Source organism: Megalops cyprinoides, chromosome 9 (genome assembly GCF_013368585.1).
Source record: "Megalops cyprinoides isolate fMegCyp1 chromosome 9, fMegCyp1.pri, whole genome shotgun sequence".
Taxonomy (NCBI): Eukaryota; Metazoa; Chordata; class Actinopteri; order Elopiformes; family Megalopidae; genus Megalops; species Megalops cyprinoides.
Window position 1 is genome coordinate 24,682,684 of NC_050591.1, and position 20,535 is coordinate 24,703,218.

Here is a 20,535-nt window from a genome sequence, read left to right on the forward strand (position 1 = left end):
TAACAACAATGGGAAAACTAGAAAGTGGAGAAAAGGATGTGCAATGAAATCTACTAGCTCTGCGTGACACTGAGCTATTCAGCAGTGGACAGGAGGAATTAGGGATGCTACAGTATGTGAAGGCTGCTTCTGGTCTCAGCAGTCTTTAGAGAGAGCATAATGTCTGTTGTATTGTATTGAATATACACAACCAAGGAAAGAGATCCAGAGAGTTCTTCAAACTGAACAATATATTTATTATGTATTTTTTTCAACACCTCTATAAAATATCAGTACAATAGATTGCTCTGTTTACACTATCAAAATGATCATACAAAAAGAATAAGAGATTGACAGTAAACAGTTGGTCCAGAAATATTAATAAATGTATGTACCTGGTTAACATAAATATCAGACAGAAGAACACTATGCACAAACTGAAAGAACTACAAAACAGACTAGAATAAATATAGTCTCAAACCATGTCACGAGCTGTAAGGGTAAGCATGTTTTCCTGACCACTGATTCCCCTGCAATTTAATTCAGATTTTCATTTAGCTGCATTTCATATCTTTGTGGATTCAGAGGTTGTTGGAAAGTTCCTACATGCAATTACACAAGCATGTTGTGAATATCCTGTATTTTACTGTTATTGATGTTAAATTCAGTAACCAGGAGGGAAAACCGTCAAGCGCTGTATACCTCCATTTTGAAAGCCGTGCTGTGAGCCTTGTATGGGACAGCCCCATACAGATGCCCTCATAGCTGGAACTCACACGGATATGAGTGTATGGGACTCCCATACATGGACCCCATGGTGAGAGAGGGAGTCCCTGCGCGGGAGTCCTGGCTGACATGTGCAGGTGAAGATGGGAGCTCCAGGATCTGCTGTGTGGAATGGGAAAAGGGTGCGCTTTACCGCCGAGACGCCACGCTGCTCCTGACAGACGAGGTGGCTGCCCGCTCCCGCTCCTTGGCCAGCTCCATCTCAATCTTGGCCTGTATCTTCTCCCAATCCACCTCCACCTAGGTGGGGAAAAAATGGTACTGTCATCTTCCACAAGGCACATGTTTATTTGCAGCGGTCTGTGTTACTCCTTTCTGCTGTGTATATTTCAGAATCAACAGACTATTTATGTAGAAATCACTGCTGGAGCGAGGGGGACCATTTATGACATAATTTAACCATATTTGACAACAAGAGTTCACAAAGTGTAACATAAATCATAATAAGTAGTGATTGTTGGCATCGTCAACAAATATTCTACTGTCTCCTGAATATAAGAATGATAAACAATGAACCTTCTGGGTACGTTTCACATACCCCTTCGGAGTACTGCAGGAACCTTTTGTTGGTCTCTTTCTTGCCGAAGTCCTGCAGGAACTTCTGCCTGTGAGCTAGCACAGTGTCCACATGGGTCTTATGTTTCACTGCCAGCTCCAAAGCCCTGGAAAGGGGAAAGAGAGCTAGTCAGTCACGCACAAACACACAAGCACAGTACAAATGTAGCGTGAACACACACACACACAAAATTATTGTTACGCCTGTCATCCTTGTTCATACTCATTCCATCCCTCCTGTATGACTGTGTTTCAGACAACCCACCTCAGTGCTTGTGTATTTACCTGTCCCAGTTGTAGAGGTTAATATTGATTTGAATGGCTTGGTATATGAGTCCGGCCTGTAGTAGTGTGGACTCCGCCTCCTGCACTTGGCCACTGAAGAGCAGGATGTGCGCGAGAGACGACTCCTTGGATGGGAGGTCCTTAATAGAGTTGATGTACTGCACCTTATCCACCTGTGAGACACAGAGGAAAGGGGGCCAGGGTCACAGTGAGACTCAGAATATCACAAAGTGAAACAGACAGAAAAAACGGGGCAAAAAAGCCTAAAGAAATAGTTCGGATGTTTGTGGAACTCTGTTAAATCAATTCCATCCAGGGGTCTCCGATATGGAGTGCAAAATAGACAGGGAGGGACCGAGAGTCGCGTGATGTGGAGATGAAAGGTAAGAGAACAAATCCATCTGTTTCAGAGAGAGGCAGCGGCAGCTCAGAGCAGCTGTCTCTGCGCTTTCCTCCGCATGACGTCACAGAGCGGGACCGACCCGGACCCCTCGGTCTCGCTCCACCGCTCCCCCGGGGACGCTGCTCCAAAACAACACCCACTGCACCGACACCGAAGGTTCACTGCGAACGACCCCCGCGGCCGGACACGCGAAACTCTCCCCTATTTCTGGGAATCATCAAGGGACGGGACAAACTGACTCATCGAGAGCCTCTGCTGTTCCCACAGCGTGTCAAGGGCGCACGCAACATTTTCCCTACACAGTCTTTACAGGGAAAAAATTCATCCCGGCATCCTATTAAGCAGACGTTAACAAGATGGCTTTACCCGACAAAATGTGTCAAACAGCTGGAGACGCGGATGGCAGAAAAACAGGTGGCACCACTGTATGGCCTTCTTATGTGGCACCGCTAAAGCAAAACAAGAGGGAATGCTTTTTTCGGCAAAGTAGATTGTCTCACCTCTCCAATGGCCGCATAGGCAACCTCTGCCGTGGTCAGCTCTCTGCTGGCGATCGCCATGGCAGCCAGGCAAGCCCAGAGCGTCTGATCCTGGAGGGTCAAAGGAAAGAAACACAACATATGAGCGACAGCCCCAGAGGTGGCGCAAACACAACACGGAGCGAGCGTGTCTTTTACAATCTTAAATGCACCAAAATAGCAACAACTGCAGTCAAAAGACAGATCTTATCGAATTTGCGATTGCAAGTGGGGGGAGGAAATCGCTACACTGCTAAACGTTGCAAATCAAAACAGACTGGGGCGCGGCAATTTTGGGGAGGTGGGGTGGGGGGGGGGGCATCTCACTCCGAGTGCCTGCATAAGGGACTCCTAAGCAGGATGTTTGTGGGATCTGGACCCCAGGACCCCCGAGGGAGACGCAGCATAATGTGTTGTTTCCTTTGACGTCTCGTTTTATCAACGTGAAAAGCGCAATGTGCCTGCGACCCAGTGGAAAGTTGGCGCGGGGCCTCTGCGGAGTTTACATTCCACCAAACACAACAATAACAAGGGATTTCTGAAAAGCAAAAAGCAAAAAAAAAAAACTCAACAAGCAACTCTCTACCATAACAGTTACATTCTCCACCGTAACAGTTCATTTTAATGTTGCAATATTTGCACCGGGCTCCGTAAATAAATGCGGTTAAATATGCCGTCGTTTGCGCTACACCTCGGCGTTGCGCACGGCGGCTTAGTTCGTGAGCGCCCTCGGAGGGTTTACAGTTGGACGGGTCATCCGTGGCGCCAGGTTGGGCGCACGTGATCCGCGTCGTTCCTGGATCGGCGCTGCCCCGGCGGGGCAGGACAGGGGGGGCCATTAAAGGGACAGGATGGTCATTACGCTGGCGTCTCTGTCAGGGCAGGAGGGTTCCATTACCCGTCTGCTCGTCCCAGTGCGTGGCTCGTTAGCGTCTCACTCCAGGGCAGAGAGACGGCACAGCAGATTACAGGGAAGGGACACCCGGTGTCACGCAGGAGAACAGCTGGGGCTCACTCTGACACTACACTTCCACTTTGTGGCAGCTGGGCTTAAAATGCTCTCCGTTTTACACAAGTTTATGAGGGAGCTGTACAATTAACACATTTTTCCAAACATCTGGCTTACACTAGAAGAACCCAAGCACATTCTCCAACCTCCTTTGCATCTTGAGTAAAAAGTGATATGGCTCTATGGCTTGGCCTACAGCACCGTTTGTGTGCATATTCAGAACAACAACAGAAATTTCCGCCCACTTAAATTCAGTCTCAACCAAGAAAGTCCACAATTTCAAACGGTTTGACATGTGCATAGTGGCACAGCGCGCTGCACAAGTGACGAGGGCCTGATTTAAGTCGCGCTGTTCGCGGTGTACATGTTCCAGTAATAATCACCGACAGATTGTGCTGTAAAGCCTGCTGCTCCTGCATTTATTGAGAGGGCTGCAGCATGTCGCACTAATGAACCTGGTCAGCGGGGCCTTGCCAGGGCCACGCCTCCCTCTCAAGGAAACCCCACACTTACCAGAACACTTGAATGTTTACCAGAAATGGACAGGAGCAGAGGGGGGCATTTCTTTAAGTGGTGATGGGGGCAGAATTCTAGGCCACCCCCTCCCGTACTCCACCCCGCTCCGTATCCCAGGCTGCGGTTATTGCATCATAAACCATGCAGTACATAGAAGCTCTCTGTGGATCTGGGGTAAATACGGTAAATGGTGTCACACAGGCTAATTAGAAACAAATTTAAAACCACCAGCCTCAGCCCAATAAAGCCCTATTCTTCTGAGTCAGAAAAAAAGAGGCTCATGATGCACCTCAAAAAACAAAAACAGCACAGGAGAGTTGAGTGGACTGATAAAGAGAAAATAAATCTTCAGCACAATCACTCACAGCCATCTGTGTTGCTATTACACTGGCTGGGGCTGACCACGCCACGAGGAGCCATACACTCATGCATTTCTGTCCCCACTGAGGCCTTAAAGAGGACTTAGCAGGACTGAGGAATTATGAGAGAAAATTGAATAAACCCAAGGAAACAGACGGGCAGGGAAGAGGAGAGAGAGAAGTGGAGAAGACATGAATGACAAAGAGGGAAGTGCTTAGGAGCTGAGTGAGTGAATGACAGGCCTGGACTCTCGCCAAGCTCAGAGGGCTAACACACACACACACAGGTGCACAGAAATGACAGGGCACTCAATGACGGAGAACGCCCAGTCAAGAGAACAAAAAGAACACCATGAAATATCACCAAGGAAGGGCTGACATGTAGGCACAGAAACTTAGCATTTACCACTGTAACACGGAGGCCTTGCAGCACACTGTCACACACGTATGTGCAAACGCGCATTACAGAGACGCAGAGACACGCCGGCCACGCTGCGATTTTCGGGGGTCGCAGGGTGATGATGAGCAGGGCTTTCCAGGCTCCAGCAGGTCCACCGGAGCGGAGCAGAACTCCAGCTCGCTCAGCTTGTCTCAAGTCGGTTTCAGGCCTTGTGCTCAATCTCAAATTACAGCACCCCTCCCTGCTTCACTGCAGCCTGCAATGTGCAAGCAATTTAGCCCCGCTAATTACACAATTAATTCTAAATCATTACCTCTGAGTGGGACTCACTGGCTTTCACTGATTATGTGGGGTGTGTTTCTGGAGTGCTCTCCTTGCACATTTCTGAGAAAAATGCACTGTCTGACCATCGATCATTTCAAAACAGACTGTATTCAATACTGACTATTAATTTAATTCATCCCCCCCACCTCACACACTCACAGACACACACACATAATCATTTAATTAAGATATATTATTCCCATAAACCTGATTTTCCATCCTTTCCTCAGTCTTCCAGAAAGGCCATTTCATCTCTGGTATTCAGACAGTGCAGGGGCATGCAGACCCACGCCTCCAGAGTCAGAATCTTTCAGGGTTTAGAAGCTGCTTTCAATCAGCACCAGAGTAACAGATTTGAGCGACGTGTGCATACAGTCCCTATTCTGTACCCCTGTGAACCTACCCCATCTCTTCTCAGGGCAGTGCTGGAACCTACCCACACTGAGCTCCAGAGCAGACTGACACTGTGCCCACACCTCTGTCTCTGTCCGTCTCACTCAGCCAAACACGCTGACTGATACAGACACACGCTGACACAAAGCCCTGCGGCTACTGATCAATATAAGCTCAGTTCAGACACTTGGTAGGGTAGTTCAAGTGACAACAAGGAGTACCGCACCTGCAGAGATTAGGAGTCTGAACCCAACCTTCTTCAGAGAGCCACAGATGTTCCACTGCCGCGTGATTCAATGGATGGTGTGAGGCTCGTTTCCATGGCTTGAGAAAGCGGCTGGAAGGACTCTAAAGTCTCGAGACTTCAGTCTAATTCAGCTTGAATCAGGGTGCGTCATGCTCAGTGTCAGTTATTATTAGAGCTACCACACTTTCATTGTCAGAAAGCCCGCCAACCATAACTGCCCCCTTAAAAAAAGGCTGGCCAACCATAAGTGCCCATGTAACAGCACTCCCTGTGGGTAGAGATATTACAGCTGGAGCTGCTTCTAAGCCAAAAGCCATCCCCTGTGCCTCTCTCAGTTCTCCTACCATACTAACATTCTTCACTGTGCTGTAAACATATTGCTTCATTGTAATGCTGAAATATGCCCACCGAAGCAAGGTCATCAGGAGCATTCCGAGTGTGTTTAGACGACCGGGCAGCTGGAAAAGTGTGGTAACAGTGCTTTGCCGCAGAGCCAAACAAACAGCACACTGCCACACACAGGCAGCTTCAACAGGCCTCTGCTAAAGATGCTGTTGTGCGGTAAGCCCCAAGCCTTCACACCAAACCGCACCTTCTCTCCCTTATTACCCAGAATTCCCGTCCACCTGCCACTCCCAGCTCGCATGGCTGTCTCACCTTGGCGAATCGGCAGAGGCGCAGGGCGTCGTCCCAGCGGGCGGAGGCTGTGTATTCGTGCAGGAGGGCGGGGTAGGGCGAGACGCTGCTGTATACCAGCGACCCGTCTGCTCGACGCACCGTCACCTGGGTGCCCACGTAGTTCAGGATGTGAGGCGTGCGGCTGAATTCACTGGGGGAGTGGTGAGGAAGAAAGTGGTCATCTGTTTCTCCATAATCACACTACCGTAACAAAGAGCTCAATAAATGAAACAAACAAGGTATGAGGCATCATTCTTCATCTAGATGTTCCCCCTTAGGGCAACCATTACATTACATCACATTATTGGCATTTAGCAGACACTCATCTCCAGAGCAACTTTCATAGGTTACAGTTTTTTTTACATGTTACATTCATACAGCTGGATATTTACCGAGGCAATTCTGCGTTAAGTACCTTGCCCAAGGGTACAGCAGCAGTGCCCCAGCGGTGAATCGAACGGGCAGCGTTTTAGTTATGAGTCCTGCTCCTTACCACCATGCTACACTGCCGCCCAGCTCCCTAGTGGCAGTCTCCAGACTGGAGAGTGATAAAGTGAGGTTCATGCATGGTAAGTGCCTTCTTGATGAGATATGCAATTAGTTATTAATTACTGAAGTTTTCACTGCATGGATCACTGTTTTAATGTGTGTGCAGTCAATAAGAAATCACCCCCTATTTCCAATCACTGAAGCTCATGTAGATGAAAAATTCAGTAACTGATATTACAAGTGAAACGAGTGAGAGAATAATTAATAACCAGATAAGGGAAGCATACCTGGCGTCCTTCATAAACAGGGTTTTGGGCAGCAGGTCCCGGTCCACAAAGACAGCATTGGGGTAGTACCACACAGTGAACTGGACATCCTGGATCCCACACAAGATGTTGGCAGAGTCGTTCCAGGCCATCGTGTGCACCATGGTGCCTGGAGGAAGGGGGAAGGATGGAACTCATTAGACAGTTACACTTAGAGTTGCCATGCCATCTCTACAGGAATAATTTAGATTATGCACACTGCTTATGGAACACAGAAGCAATATCCCACACAGTCAACAGTGCTCCCATCTGTCACCTGAAAGCCTGTCCAGAGCTCACTTACACATCGCGAGTCTCCCTCCGCCTGTAGCCCACCTGAGTGCTCCCCTTGCAGTGCTCCTCCCAGCAAGTCTCTCCACCCCACCTCACTAGTCCCTGTCTCCTGGCCCTCCCACGGAGTCTCTGTAACATATGCTCCATTCTCATGTCCCACTTACTTTGGTCCCCTACTTTGAATTCCCATTTTCCTAGCCCAGCCTCACTAGTTGACGACTCTCACCTATCTTGTTGATTTTGTGGTCGCGGCCAAAGCGTCGAACGGAGGTCAGGTAGAGGTCGCGGTTCTTGTCAATCAAAGCGATCTTCCTGTCAGCCGCCATCCCACACTGGTCCAGGGCGATCTCCACCACCTCCATCTGAAAATGCCCCACAAACCACTGAAATCCTGCCCACTGCACGTGTATCTCTTAGCACTTCAGCAGAACCATTAAACACTCACATTCTTCAGAAGGAAACTGAATTCAAACTGTAGCATACAGCAGCATCACATCTTTGAGGGTTGACTCACAACATTTAGAGATAGGCCTCTTAATTAATCTCAAAGTATCACTTATATCCTTCTTCCTTCCCTGCCTGCTTCCAATGCTGAAACAGTCAGCTCCTGTCAGACAGGGATGGTCTGGCTCTTCTCTTCAGCTGACACAGCGTAGTACGCATGCACAGCAAGTACACACAGTACGGAGTGCCTGTTTATGGGTATGAGGGGAGTGCAGCAGGGGTACAGTGCAGTGTGGACAGGCTGTGTTGTCTCTGCGCAGTGGGTGAAATTCTCCTCTATGCACCGAACAAAGCTACACCGCACCCCCCCCACTCTGCTGCGATTTCACACCCTGTCGAAAATCATAGCGCAGAACTTAATCTCGAAATTTGTACGGGAATCATTTTTCATTAGGCCGCATCTAATTTTACATTCCTGATTAAATAGGAACCAGAAGGTAAGATTAGAGGGGCCTGTTTTCCGTTAGGGACTGATCAAACTAACGGTGTCATCTTCGGATGGCTTGAGACACCGCTTCAAAGCTCGGCCCCCTTCTGATAAACATCTTTACATAACTCACAGAACCATTAAGAAACATCAAATACAATAAAAAACATAATATATTTTATTTCCCCCCACACTTGGGCTTCAAAATATACAGCCAAGCCAATTACTCTGCAGAAAGTCAACTCTTTCTGCAGGGGAAAAAGGAGGGGGGAAGTCAGAGGGGGAGGCAGCCTAACACTCTTAATGAAGCTTGTTAGCTTGACAAGACGCCCCCCTCTCCCCCTCCCCCACCCCGAAATCCTCCACAGACCTTGACCCTGCTCAGATCAAGTCCACTGTTTTCATTTGTCTTCCAGAGACAACTGTAAAACAGTAAATAAAGGGAGTAAATGGCCTGAGAGATGCAGGCTGTTTTGAGCCATTATCAATGATATATGTGCGCTGTTCCTGCCAGCGCTGTGTCCCGAGCACCCGTGACGCTGCTCGCGGGGCCAGCCTGTGCTGATGTCATCGAGGTGAGCGCGAGAGAGGGAGGCAGAACGGAGCCAGCTGGCTCCCCGCGCGGAGCTGTGTCTTGGAGCCGTGCGCTGCTGGCACGCAGGGAGATGCTGACAAACAGTAACTGCAGATCCTGGCTACTTCGCTCGCTTTCCTTCCCTCTCTTTCACTCTGCGTCTGTCTCGTCCCCCTCCCCTCTGCTTTCACACTCTGCTGTCACAGTGAGGGCTGAAGCTCGGAAGATTACCGAGGCCGGCTCGCTCTGCCGAGACGCTCTCATCGCCGGCTCCCCTGGGGGCAGCGGAGTGCAGCCTCCTGGGGGCGCTGTCAGCCACGGGGTTAAAGTTTCACCCAACGCACCAAAGCACACCCTCAAACATCCCAAATTTTCTGGTGCACCAAGGCTCATTTCAATACAATCAGATGCTTTACAGCTTATTCTCTTTCTCCTCAATCAGGGACTTGGGAGTCTTGTCACATTAGACTTGACACTTTCAATGGTGTATGTGTGCACTGGAATAATTTGAAACACCCTTAGGACTGACAATTTAAAGGCAAACTCCACCTCAAGCATTTTAAGCATTGGGTTATGTTTTAGGACATGTATCAAGCACTTACATGTATGATTGACTATTCTGAACCATGGTCTGAAAGAGTAGAACCATAACCTTTCGTCTCCAGCTGATGATGCAAGCTGGTCTGAAGACCAGCCACATCTTTTAATTACAGTGAATGGAGAAATAGAAAACCCCATCAAAACCCTACCAGCCACAGCGTTTCATTAGCGTGAACAGAAAAACAACAGGCTCAATCAAAAAAGCAGGTTTTTCATGGATAGGTCCCCGACTAATTGACGACGCCAAGACTCATGTGGAAAAATTTCATGTGAGCATATCAGCGTGTCTTTGTCCAGCGTGACGATCTCACTGTTTAGAAACTGGGTGAAAAGCTATACGGCTAAAACAAAAACCACCAACCGCAAATTGTCTTGACTGGTCCTGTTCAACATAAACATTTTTATTGGCTGCTTCTCCCACATCCGGACCAACAAGGGCACATCAGTTTCTGGTGCGGTTGCTGGAAATGTTCAATTGTGCATGTAAATACTTGATACATGTCATAAAACATATCACATTTTAATTATTAACTGGAGGTCTCCTTTAAACAGAAGTCTTTAGAGGCAGCACCTGATTATTTCAGTAACTCATAAATCCTGGGGACACTGTTATAATGGAATCCACGTGTGAGCCCAGAAGGCCAAATTCACATATGCAGCACCAAGGACAAGACAGGCCACCAAAGTGCATCCTAATGCGTCTTTGTTATCCTGAGAGCCAAGTGAGGTAACGGGTAGCAGTTTGGTGTGACACTGGTGACTGAATCCACAACCACTGTGATGTCTTTAATGTAACCACAAGGCAAATGAACCAATGTGACTACCCACCTGATGGACTGCTGACCCTTACCTTGTGAGTCAAGGGCTTGCCATCACCAAGGGCTTTCCCAGTGAGGGCTTCAAACAGGAAAATGACTAGGGAAAGAAGGAAGTAGGTATTAGCAAGGGGTACCTTTCTTGGAGAATTACCTTTCATTTTTTTCCCTAAGGAGACAGTGGTTGCAGAGGGTCAAAGCAGGGAGTGGAAGAGCCGCAGGTACTCCTCTCTGAAGTACTCCACAGAGCTGCTTTCGCCTTGTCTGCCGTGCTGATGATTCGCTCACCTTTCTCATCAGTTTTATCCCGGATCGCTATAGTGTCATTGCTGAGAGAGACAGTCTGTGTGTTCAAGATGTCCGTCCGCATCCCAGGAAACTTGGGGGTGGACACGAGCCGTCCTTCATAGGAGTACACATATATACCTGCACCGTCCACCAACAGGAAGTGTCTTGTGGATAAAAAGAGCAAAGCAGTTTGTTAACTGGGATAATACTCCTGAAACTAGTCTTGGTTTTACTTGGTTTACATTTTTTTTTCCAATATCACAAGTTAAACTGAGTTCAAACCTATATGAAGCCCGGCCAAAGTCTGATGATGTTTATGTAAATGGAGATTTTTTAAAAACATCCCAAGCACACCAAAAAACAATACAACTGTAAAACCATTTGAGTCTCAAATAAATTTCACAAGAGATGAAAAAAATGACGGAAAGCCAAGAACCTGTATTTTTCTAGGTTGATGAACAATAACCTTGTAAAAAGTTAACCATTAAAGTAAATGACAAATTGCTATCACTTTTCCACATTGCAATCAGGCTTCAGTACAAATATCTGCTTTACTATTGGCTCAATCACAAAACTCTGTTTGGCAGGAAAGAAGCTGGAGACTCCAAGAGAAAGGGGGAGAAGGGGTGAGAGAGAACAGGAGAGGAGGAGGGAAATGGAGAGAGAAGTGTGAGGGAGTGGGCAAGAGTGGGAGAAATGAAGGAGGGAAGGAAAGAGAAGGAGAGAGGAGAAAGAGGGGTAACTTAGCAGAAATGTGATGGTGCAAACAATAGCGATGGTTCCTCACCTCTCTGCCTGCAGGATCAAGCTCACCGAACCTTCTTTAAGGTCGAAAATCAGTGGCGTGTTCCAATTCTTTGCGCTGCAAGAAAACACAGACCATTTAGCCCTCTTATCTACAAAATTTTCCAACCCGCTTCTGGATTACCTATTTTGTCTGCTGGGTGATTTTTAACTTAATGCCACCACATGTTCCATACATTTCAAAGTGAGACTAAAAAGGTCTAATCAAAATGTTAACTTATCTAAATAGTATGTTAGTTCACTCAGCTGAAACATTTTTGGGGTTTTATGGACTCCATTTAGCATACGTCTTGAACTGTCCCATGAAAACTGAGGTTAACTCCTCCCTAGACTACAATAAGTCATGGTCTAGGAACTTTGCCGATAGTGCCCTCAGTGTACATGAGAACAGTCACAGGCAGACACCAACCAAGTGCAGTATAAATGGTGAAACAAAGAATTTGAGACAGAGAAATAAAAGAAAGAGAGAGAGCGAGAGAGAGAGAGAGAGAGAAGATGAACTGCAGTTACACAGAGAATCAGAGAGAAAAGTGAGAAAGCAGAGAGGCAGAGAGACAGAGAGGAGGTAGAAAGCGAGAGAATAAAAGAGAGAGGGATGTCAGTAGATATGAAACCTGTAGACGTAGCACTGCAGGGAGGTGGTGACTACCAGATGACCATGTGACAGCGAGGCCTTGATGACACGATCTCGGAACTCCAGAGCGTCCACTGCATCGTTCATGACATTCCGCACCTGGACATTCCGGGAGAGGTTAACAGGACACATTTAGGCACAAAAGAGGTGCCTTTCCTCATTCTTTTGAACTTACAACCCGATTTAAAAGCACACACGTGCATACACTCTCACATGTACACACTGAGTAAACGCATACCAGAAACAAGAAAGACTCCATCTACAAGCATAAGGGCTGCCTTGTGTGTTTGTCTTTGAATGTGCTTGTCTGTCGTTATTTTCAATTGTTTGCATAAATATTTTCAGTTTATTTTTTACATATTTAACTTTCTTTTTTTCCCCCTCAGGTAAAAGGTGTACTTTTAGGAGTTTGCACATCCCCCGTTTTTATCCCCTAAAAACCAAATTTATACGTGAAACACCCAGGAATAAAAACCCAGAGACCACAAAGCAGTAAATTTAGCTGTCCGATTCACAAACCATTGGCAGATGTGCCCTAAAAAACTCGAGCTCAGCTAAAAATAAATGAGTGAAGACATGGGTTTGTTTGGTTTGTGCAAACAGTATTCTGTGAGATGTCTATGCCGACCATGCGCGGGCTCACAGCATGTAAACTCTACCTTGTGGTTTCTCCAATTTAAACACGCTCAGTGGCTGGGGCCCACAGACAAGCAGGCCATTGTCACTTGGGTACAGTACGAGTCTTACAACATAATGTATAGCTAGAAGTGCTGATGTCTTGGGAATTTTCTCCCCTTTAAATAGACCATTACTTTACAAACTACTACATTTCACACACGGTAATTCACTTCCATTCAGCATTCAAATTAATTTATTTAGGCTCGGGGTGTATTTGGGTTTTAAGTGCAGCTAAATTATAAGCTCTTTTTTTCATTGACAAATAAACAAAACAGAAAATCTCCTCCACCAGGAAATCAATGAAAAAAAAAAAAACACACCAATCCCCTGAACGGCCAGTACACGCTGGAGCCCTAGCACAGGGGACTGCATCTCACTGCAACACACAGATATGAAGAACACAGGAACACAGCCTTGTTAATTATTCATGCAAGGCCCTTGTCTCATACCGATCCTCTTATGAGAGGAAAAAAGTGAGAAAGAGAAAGAAACGATCTCTGTTAAAAAGCAGGTCTCATGTGAGACTGCTGTCTGCTGTGCTCATAAAGACAGTGGAGGAGTCTAGACAGAGCACTAAATAAGTGAGGGGCAGACACACAAACACAAACACACACAGAGCAAAAACATGCATGCACACGTGCACACACACAATCATACACACACACACACACACACACACACACACACAAAGGAAGGAGATTAAAGGGTAGGAGGGGTGAGGGGCAGGGGGAGGTGCTGCCTCTGGGGTGTGTGTGTGTGTGTGTGTGTGTGTGTGTGTGTGTGTGTGTGTGGGGGGGGTGATGGGAAGGAGGAAGTTGTGTTACAGTAGGAGGGAGTCTTGATTTTAACACCAGCAGAAACTTCCTCACTGTACTTATTTGTACGTATTCATATGTATTTATACGTTTTTGTATAAACACCATTCAAATCAACGCAGTTTAAATGGATCAATTCCTCTTTCAGCTGCACAAAAGAGACACTACACAGAACCAAGGATGGCCTTCCTTTGTTTTACTTTTGGCAGTCCTCACAAATTTTTTTACAGGGGGTTGAGGGTATAAAGTAAAACAGATCAATACATTACATTCAGGTCAAAGCCTTCATGTAAAACGGCACATTTTCTGTTCTCCAGCTCATTCTCTAAAACGAACTTTCATACAATGCGAAAATCTGAGCTACTCATTCTCAGTGCATGCTTACGTCCATTCAGTGAGGCACAAAAAGCTATGTCTCATTTCACTCCAGGACTACAATCCTTAAGTGTAAACAAGAAGCAAATCGTGGATCACGCTCATTTAAGGAGCTATCATGACAACACTGGGGCCTGAGATCCTAAATCACTATATGGCTTGGGCTTGTTTGGGAGGGAAGACGCGCAGGGGCTGGGTAAATAAAGCTACTTTGTTCTCGTGTTTTTGTGATGGTCTGTGGTGACGCCATTCACAGAGGCCTTCTCTATGTACGCCTAATTGCTGCACTACATTACGTTATTTCTTTCCCTAACAGACACCCTCATGCCGTGCCACTTGCAGTGTGCTCAATTTTACATTTAAACATTTAAATTACAAGTCAACAGCCGAAGCAAGTGAGGCAAACTGCATTGCACATGAGTAGAATGACGATGTCCCAGGTGATACTGGAACCCACAGGCCTGAGTCCAGCACATTAAACCAGCATGGGAGCCCCCTGATTATAATGACAAGGTCATCATAGCATTGTGAAAAATACAACACCTACAATTAATGGCCTTTGGACAGCAAGGTCTAAGACAGAGATTATGAAGCTGTTTTAATATAATTTTGTATAAAGCCTCATGCCATTCATACTGTGCCTCCTCCTTGACCACGATTATATACATTTCTTTCTACTCAAGAGGTGTGCACAGCCAATTTCACATTCAAATCGGTCATTAAAGTTTCAGTAAGATAGAGGCCTTTGTGAAAAATGCATGTAACAAATCTACATGCCACATGTACATCAAGGATCCACTTCAAGCATAAAGCTTCATCTGGAAACTTTGGTCATGTGACACGCAGCCCAAACAGAAGTATGCAGTGTGTAGCTCAGGGCTAGAATGGTCTGGACAGTTGGCACTCTGGACAGCTGCTTTAAAGCACTTCTTCTGAGGTCACCTTCCCACTGGATTCGTCCGCAGTTCGACTTAGGGTTGTTGCAAAAAGCTGAAGTCAACACATTAATCAGAGTTCAGACCGAGGCTTAGTACATAAAGCATTGTTATATATTGGGGTCAAAGCTATTATATCAGTCACTTGAGATGTTTTAATATTTAAGGGCTTTTGGGCAACAGGCCACTCCGGTACTGTGGAACTAATGGTTTTTGAGTGACCCTCCAAGGGGATTTTCTTCATGGTCAGCATGATGTAATGTGTGTGCATGCGTGGGTGCGTGTGAAAGTGTGTATGTGTGTGCTTGCGTGCAGGAATATGTAAATTGTATGGTTCATACCCTCACGGCACTGCTTTAGGTCAGCGTAATATCATGTTTCTGTGTATGTGACTATATGATGCGATGCGTGCTTACACCGTTGTCCTCTTTGTCAGCGTAATATGATGTTCCTGTGTGTGCATGTGTGTGTGCGTGTGTGTGTGTGAGAGAGACACCTACCTGCATGGTCCTCCTCTTGGTCAGCGTGATCTCAAAGCTCTTCCACTCCCAGCGCTGCTCCACCACGTGCGCAAAGATGACGTGTCCGTTCCCGCAGGCGCCGGCCAGCTGCGTCCCGTCCGCCGACCACGCCAGGCTGAAGACGCTGCCCGTGTTGGGCTTCTCAAGGGCGTAGGACCACTGTGGGGGGGAGGGGGGAGGGGGGGGGAGCGAGAGCGTGAGGGACCCCTTCGGCGCTGGGCAGGAACACAGCTGGAGGCATGGCATTTGGCAGCACCGCTTGTAACATTACTCTGTGCGCATTTCTGCAGTTTTGTGGGTTTACAACTCGTGCCGGTATAACATGCCTGTCAGGAAAGCAGACTGTGAATGTGGTAGTGGAAGAAGCAGAGCAGAAGTCCTTTCTCCCGACACTAACAGCGTGAGTCAGAGCAGTGGCGGAGAGACAGGGCACTGGTCCCCAGGCAGCGACGAACTGCGAGCCGTCACAACCCCCCACAAATTCGCTGCCAAGTCCTGACTTCAGGGTCTTAAATTTTTGCCCAGTTTTCCCTGTTTTATTACGATTTGATAGAATCACGAGGGGGCCGATTCCAAATCACAAAAGTCCGGGCCAAAATGTCAGTTACTCAAGCGGTCTGACTGGTCCTTTTTTTTTTTCTTCTTCTGCGTTTTCAGATTTGCAGTCTCCTTTGAGCGGGAGTAATGGCCACATGTCCGGGTGATATCTGCTCAAACAGCTGAGAGAAGCCTGTAATTCCCAAATCCCCAAACAGCCGTTTATAATGCACCACCACGCAGAGCGAGGACATTTCTCAGCGAGGCCACTATAAAAACACTCCAGCTTTTCTTTTTTTCCCTCTCTCCCTACCCTCTGCAGAATATCACAACACAAAGCCTATTTTGTAGTGGCGGCTTCTGGTTTAAAATTTAACCTGTCAGAGAGCTTATGATTGAGTCGAAATAGTTTAGACTCCCAGTCTTTTTCTTGTTGGTTTGTTTTTTAAACAAAGTTAAAAAGCCATTTACCAGACATGCATGTAATTACGCCGTTTATATATTATATTTAGAACTTGACAAACGGCACATTTGAAACAGGGGGCAAGAGATTAGCGACTTGACACACAAACACGATTTGGAAAAAGAAAAACAAAAAGTGTTTTAATCCCAGAGAGTGGTGACGGAGATTAACCCTTTCCACTTACAGCAGAGTTCTTAACCTATTAGTCGCTCACCTTTAATTACAAATTCGTGCCACCAGGATACTCTGAAAGATCCTAAATCGCGCACACTGATGACTTTATGCGTTTTCCGCATTCGTACCTACATACGTGAAGTCACTCTGGAACGTGACAGGATCCAGTGACAAAGGACCACAGAGAGGAAGTCTAAAGTGGGATCAGGCACTCCGTGTGTAATTATAGCAGAGAAATGAGCTACTCTTCAATGTCAGGGCCAGATCCCCTGCGCTTTCAGACAAGGGGGCATTGTGGGGTTTCTCTCTGTTTTACAGCATGGCTGGGCAATCAATAGTCATCTTTGACCCCTGTAATGGTCCAAGGCAATGTTTCCAAAGGGGAGGGGGGGAGTCGAGTAAAAGGCTTCTTGGGAAAGGGGGGTGAACAAATGGACTCTCTTCAGATTCACTTTCTCCCTCCTCTGCTACCCCCCCCCCCCACACACACTTGTCACCCATTTTGCTCCATCTCTCCTCCACGCTTTCTTTCTACCCCTGCCTGTTCCCTGCGCTCTCGGTGGAACAATCTCTTTCTGTAGCCTGCATTACGGCATTCCACCACGTGCAGCCTGGCCACAAACACTGCTGACATCCATTGGGCGACCCCTGACCTCGCAGAATCAGCTCTTTTATATGCGCAGGTGGCTGGCAGCAGTGGAGCTGCTTAGTAGAGGAAGAAAAAAAGATGGGGAGAAAAAAGCTGCCAATTTTACTGTAGAGCTGCTAGCTATAAGACTCAAACACTTTGGGGCAGGGGAAAAAAAAAAAAAAAAAAAAAAAAAACTTTTTTTATTCTTAGATGAGATTTTATTTCCACTTTAGAAAAATTGAGGTGGAAGGTAATGGCTGACAGGTTAAGCCGAAGTCTTTGATGATTTCATGTTTTGAAAATGAAACGTCTCTTTATTTTTTGTGCAGCGGTCAAAAGATCAAAAATAGAACCCTTCTACGGTCAGCTTCCTCTTCGTAATAATGTATCAAAAACTAAAATAGCAAAAGTCCTTTTAACCAATCACAGGACAACGCACTTCTTGTTAAACTCCTATCAAATGTGATTTTTTTCCCCCTCCGTGGTCTTTCCCAACTTCCAAATAAATCCTGTGATAGAAATGATTTCTTTTTTTCACTCACTGCAAAGATAAACAGCGGGGCCTGCATAAAGCCCTATCCAGGCCTTTGAAGTATACTTTTATATACCTTTTTCAAAACATTACATAGCTGTACTTGGACAGGCTCCACCAGTTTAAAAAGGTACGCATTTAAAATAATAATACTCCATCTATTCTTCTGAAAACATTTAACCCCAGTCTGTTTTAAAGCTCTCTGGAGAAGGGAGTGAGTCAGAGACGCTGGATCTGCCGGCAGCTGAATGTATACACCAGATTGTAATGAAGCAGGACACATGATATTGGGCTGAGAAGCACTTTTGGATTTGTGCTTACCTAATGCTTTTAACACATTGGGCCATTTGACTCCTTTCGCAGTGCTGTATGTGAGTGTGTGTAAGAGAATGGTGGTGGTGTGTGTACGTATGTATGTGCATCCATGCATAAGTGTGTAGGTGTGTGCTTGTGTGTCTGGCTCAGTTTGGACACACTCAGAAAGCCCACGCCTTTTTACACACTTGTCAGGGATATCAGGGAGTAACTGAGCGTGGAATATTTGGGGGATGTCTCGTAGCTTGTAGCAGGTTTTGGTTTGTCCTGTGAGGAGAGCAGGGAAGGCGAAAGCCAGGAGTAATGAAATGTCTTTTCCACAACAGCAATTAGCTGGGTGTCCCTAGAGCGACTCCCCGACTCTCTCCTCTCTTTATCCCAGTCCCATAAATAAACTCGCCACGACCCGCCCAGGCCGCTCCTACATACAAAGCTACAAACACAATGGGCCCAGAGACAATGAAACCGAGCTGCCAACTGCAGAGGATTACTCAACGCTCTCCCTGCACCAACGGCAGAGAGAGAGAGAGAGAGAGAGAGAGCGAGAGAGAGAGTGAGAGAGAGAGAGTGAGTGAGTGAGAGAGAGCTCAAATAAAAGACACGCCAGCACAAGAAAAGCTAAATGAAACTCTGTCTGTGATGTCCATTTCATTTAAAAGAAACTGTTCAATATTTATACGTTAATGACATCAGATTAAAAGACAGGGCAAGGACTGCCAGTCTTTGTGGTAGGCCATTTTTAATTTTTTATTCACTCTTCTTTCATTGTTAATTACCTGATAAATATATGTCATTCTTGAGGCAGAGAATGCTAAATGTTTGGCGGTGATCCTATGGTGTGTGCAAGTTAAACTAGGCCCTCAGAGACAGATATGTGAGTCAGCGAGACAGAATGGTCCCATGAGACACAGGCCCAAAACGGCCGCCCAGAGACACAACACAGGAGCAGGACGGGGAAGAGAGGAGAGAGGCTTACAAGCGAGCCGTTTACTATGGAATCATTAGACAATCAAACCATCAATCAACCCTCACAAGTCTGATGAATAACCTGAATTCCATTAGTCTCACTTTCTATGTGTGTATCTTGTATATATGCATGTATATATTTGTGTGTGTGTGTGTGGTTAAAACATAGAGGTAAGACAATTATCGTTTAGAAATAACCTTTTCAGAGAAGAAAGTAAACCCAGGGTAGATTTGGGTTGGAAGGGAGGGGGGAATCATTCAGCAGCAGATTTGCTGACAAGTTTTATTGGAACCAAAAGGGATGACCCTGGATCCAGCCCAACAGCTTTGTATTCTCACTGAGCTAGCTGGGGGAATATTTAAATCAAACAGGAGAGAGGTATTTTATCTGCCACGTCAGGTTAAAGTGTGCTAATTTCCAAGGCTACACCGCACTCGCTCGCCCGAAGAAATAAACCGCAGACAGTATTTATGCTCCATGATTGTGGGATATTAAAACCACATTGTTCCAGCATAGAACACAATGCCAAGGTGACAGAGAGGGGACGAGAGTGATGACCGTGTGAACGGCGCCAGAACGATGGCCAGAAAGCAATAACCGGGAAGAGGAAGGAGAAAAATTGCCTTGAGTGTACATTTAACCACCAAATTCTAATCAAGAGAAGAGTCACTTCATCAAACTATTCAACTTAACCAGATGAATAAACTCTCCGGGAGAGGAAACCTGATGCATGGGTCCACTGTTTGATGAAATTTAACAGTGACCAAACAGTACTGTACCATCACCTTAGCCTTCGTGGCAGACAGTCTGAGCGCTGATGAGGTCATACACTCGAGGTCTGAGAGAAAAGGAAACCTACGCTCATTTTCCGACTGTGCATTGTTGAAACAAATGAACTGGAGTTTAAGAGTCTACAGCTAGGCTACAACAGCGAAAAAAAAGGTCTTAACACCACAGACAGAATGCTGAGAAGCTGGGGATTCTTTCACTTCCAATTTGAATCATCGTCTCCGTCACCCACCTCTGCTGAAACAGCAGCACCCAGGATGCAGAGGTGCACACACTCCTTTGTTACACTGAGTGAGACAGAAGGCGTAGGGAGGATCTGTGAAACCAAGATTTCTCACTGAACATAATTTACACAGAGTGCATGCAGTAACAATCCTGATTGTGCCAACGTACATACTAGCTTTGGTGGGTCAGCTGAGTCCCAAATTCTACTGTGGGACACAGGGCTTGGTCAAACAAACTACAAATAAATTTAACTAAATTTATCTGTATACAATATGTATGTATATATATTTTGTGTATATATATGTACACAAAGTAATTCAAATATGAAGCAAATGCAGATAAACAATATATAAAGGAGTTTAGTTTAGTTTCTTCTCACTGTACATGTGTAA

At 46.2% G+C, this 20,535-nt stretch overlaps 1 protein-coding gene across 2 annotated transcripts in view; it reads right to left on the reverse strand.

Moving 5' to 3' along the window:
- Nucleotides 1-348: 348 nt before the first annotated feature.
- Nucleotides 349-20,535, reverse strand: part of ift80 (intraflagellar transport 80 homolog (Chlamydomonas)) — a 47,956-nt gene continuing 27,769 nt past the window's right edge. The window contains exons 9-21 of one of the 2 annotated variants that reach the window (XM_036537497.1): nt 15,490-15,669; nt 14,997-15,044; nt 12,167-12,285; nt 11,536-11,610; nt 10,749-10,912; nt 10,496-10,560; nt 7,767-7,902; nt 7,229-7,376; nt 6,432-6,603; nt 2,509-2,598; nt 1,606-1,778; nt 1,304-1,427; nt 349-1,005 (exon numbers count right to left, since the gene is read on the reverse strand). In XM_036537497.1, coding sequence (XP_036393390.1) covers nt 895-1,005; nt 1,304-1,427; nt 1,606-1,778; nt 2,509-2,598; nt 6,432-6,603; nt 7,229-7,376; nt 7,767-7,902; nt 10,496-10,560; nt 10,749-10,912; nt 11,536-11,610; nt 12,167-12,285; nt 14,997-15,044; nt 15,490-15,669 — 1,605 coding nt within the window. In that variant the 3' untranslated portion in view covers nt 349-894. The remainder of the gene's footprint in view (nt 1,006-1,303; nt 1,428-1,605; nt 1,779-2,508; nt 2,599-6,431; nt 6,604-7,228; nt 7,377-7,766; nt 7,903-10,495; nt 10,561-10,748; nt 10,913-11,535; nt 11,611-12,166; nt 12,286-14,996; nt 15,045-15,489; nt 15,670-20,535) is intronic. The other variant, XM_036537498.1, reaches the window with a different exon arrangement.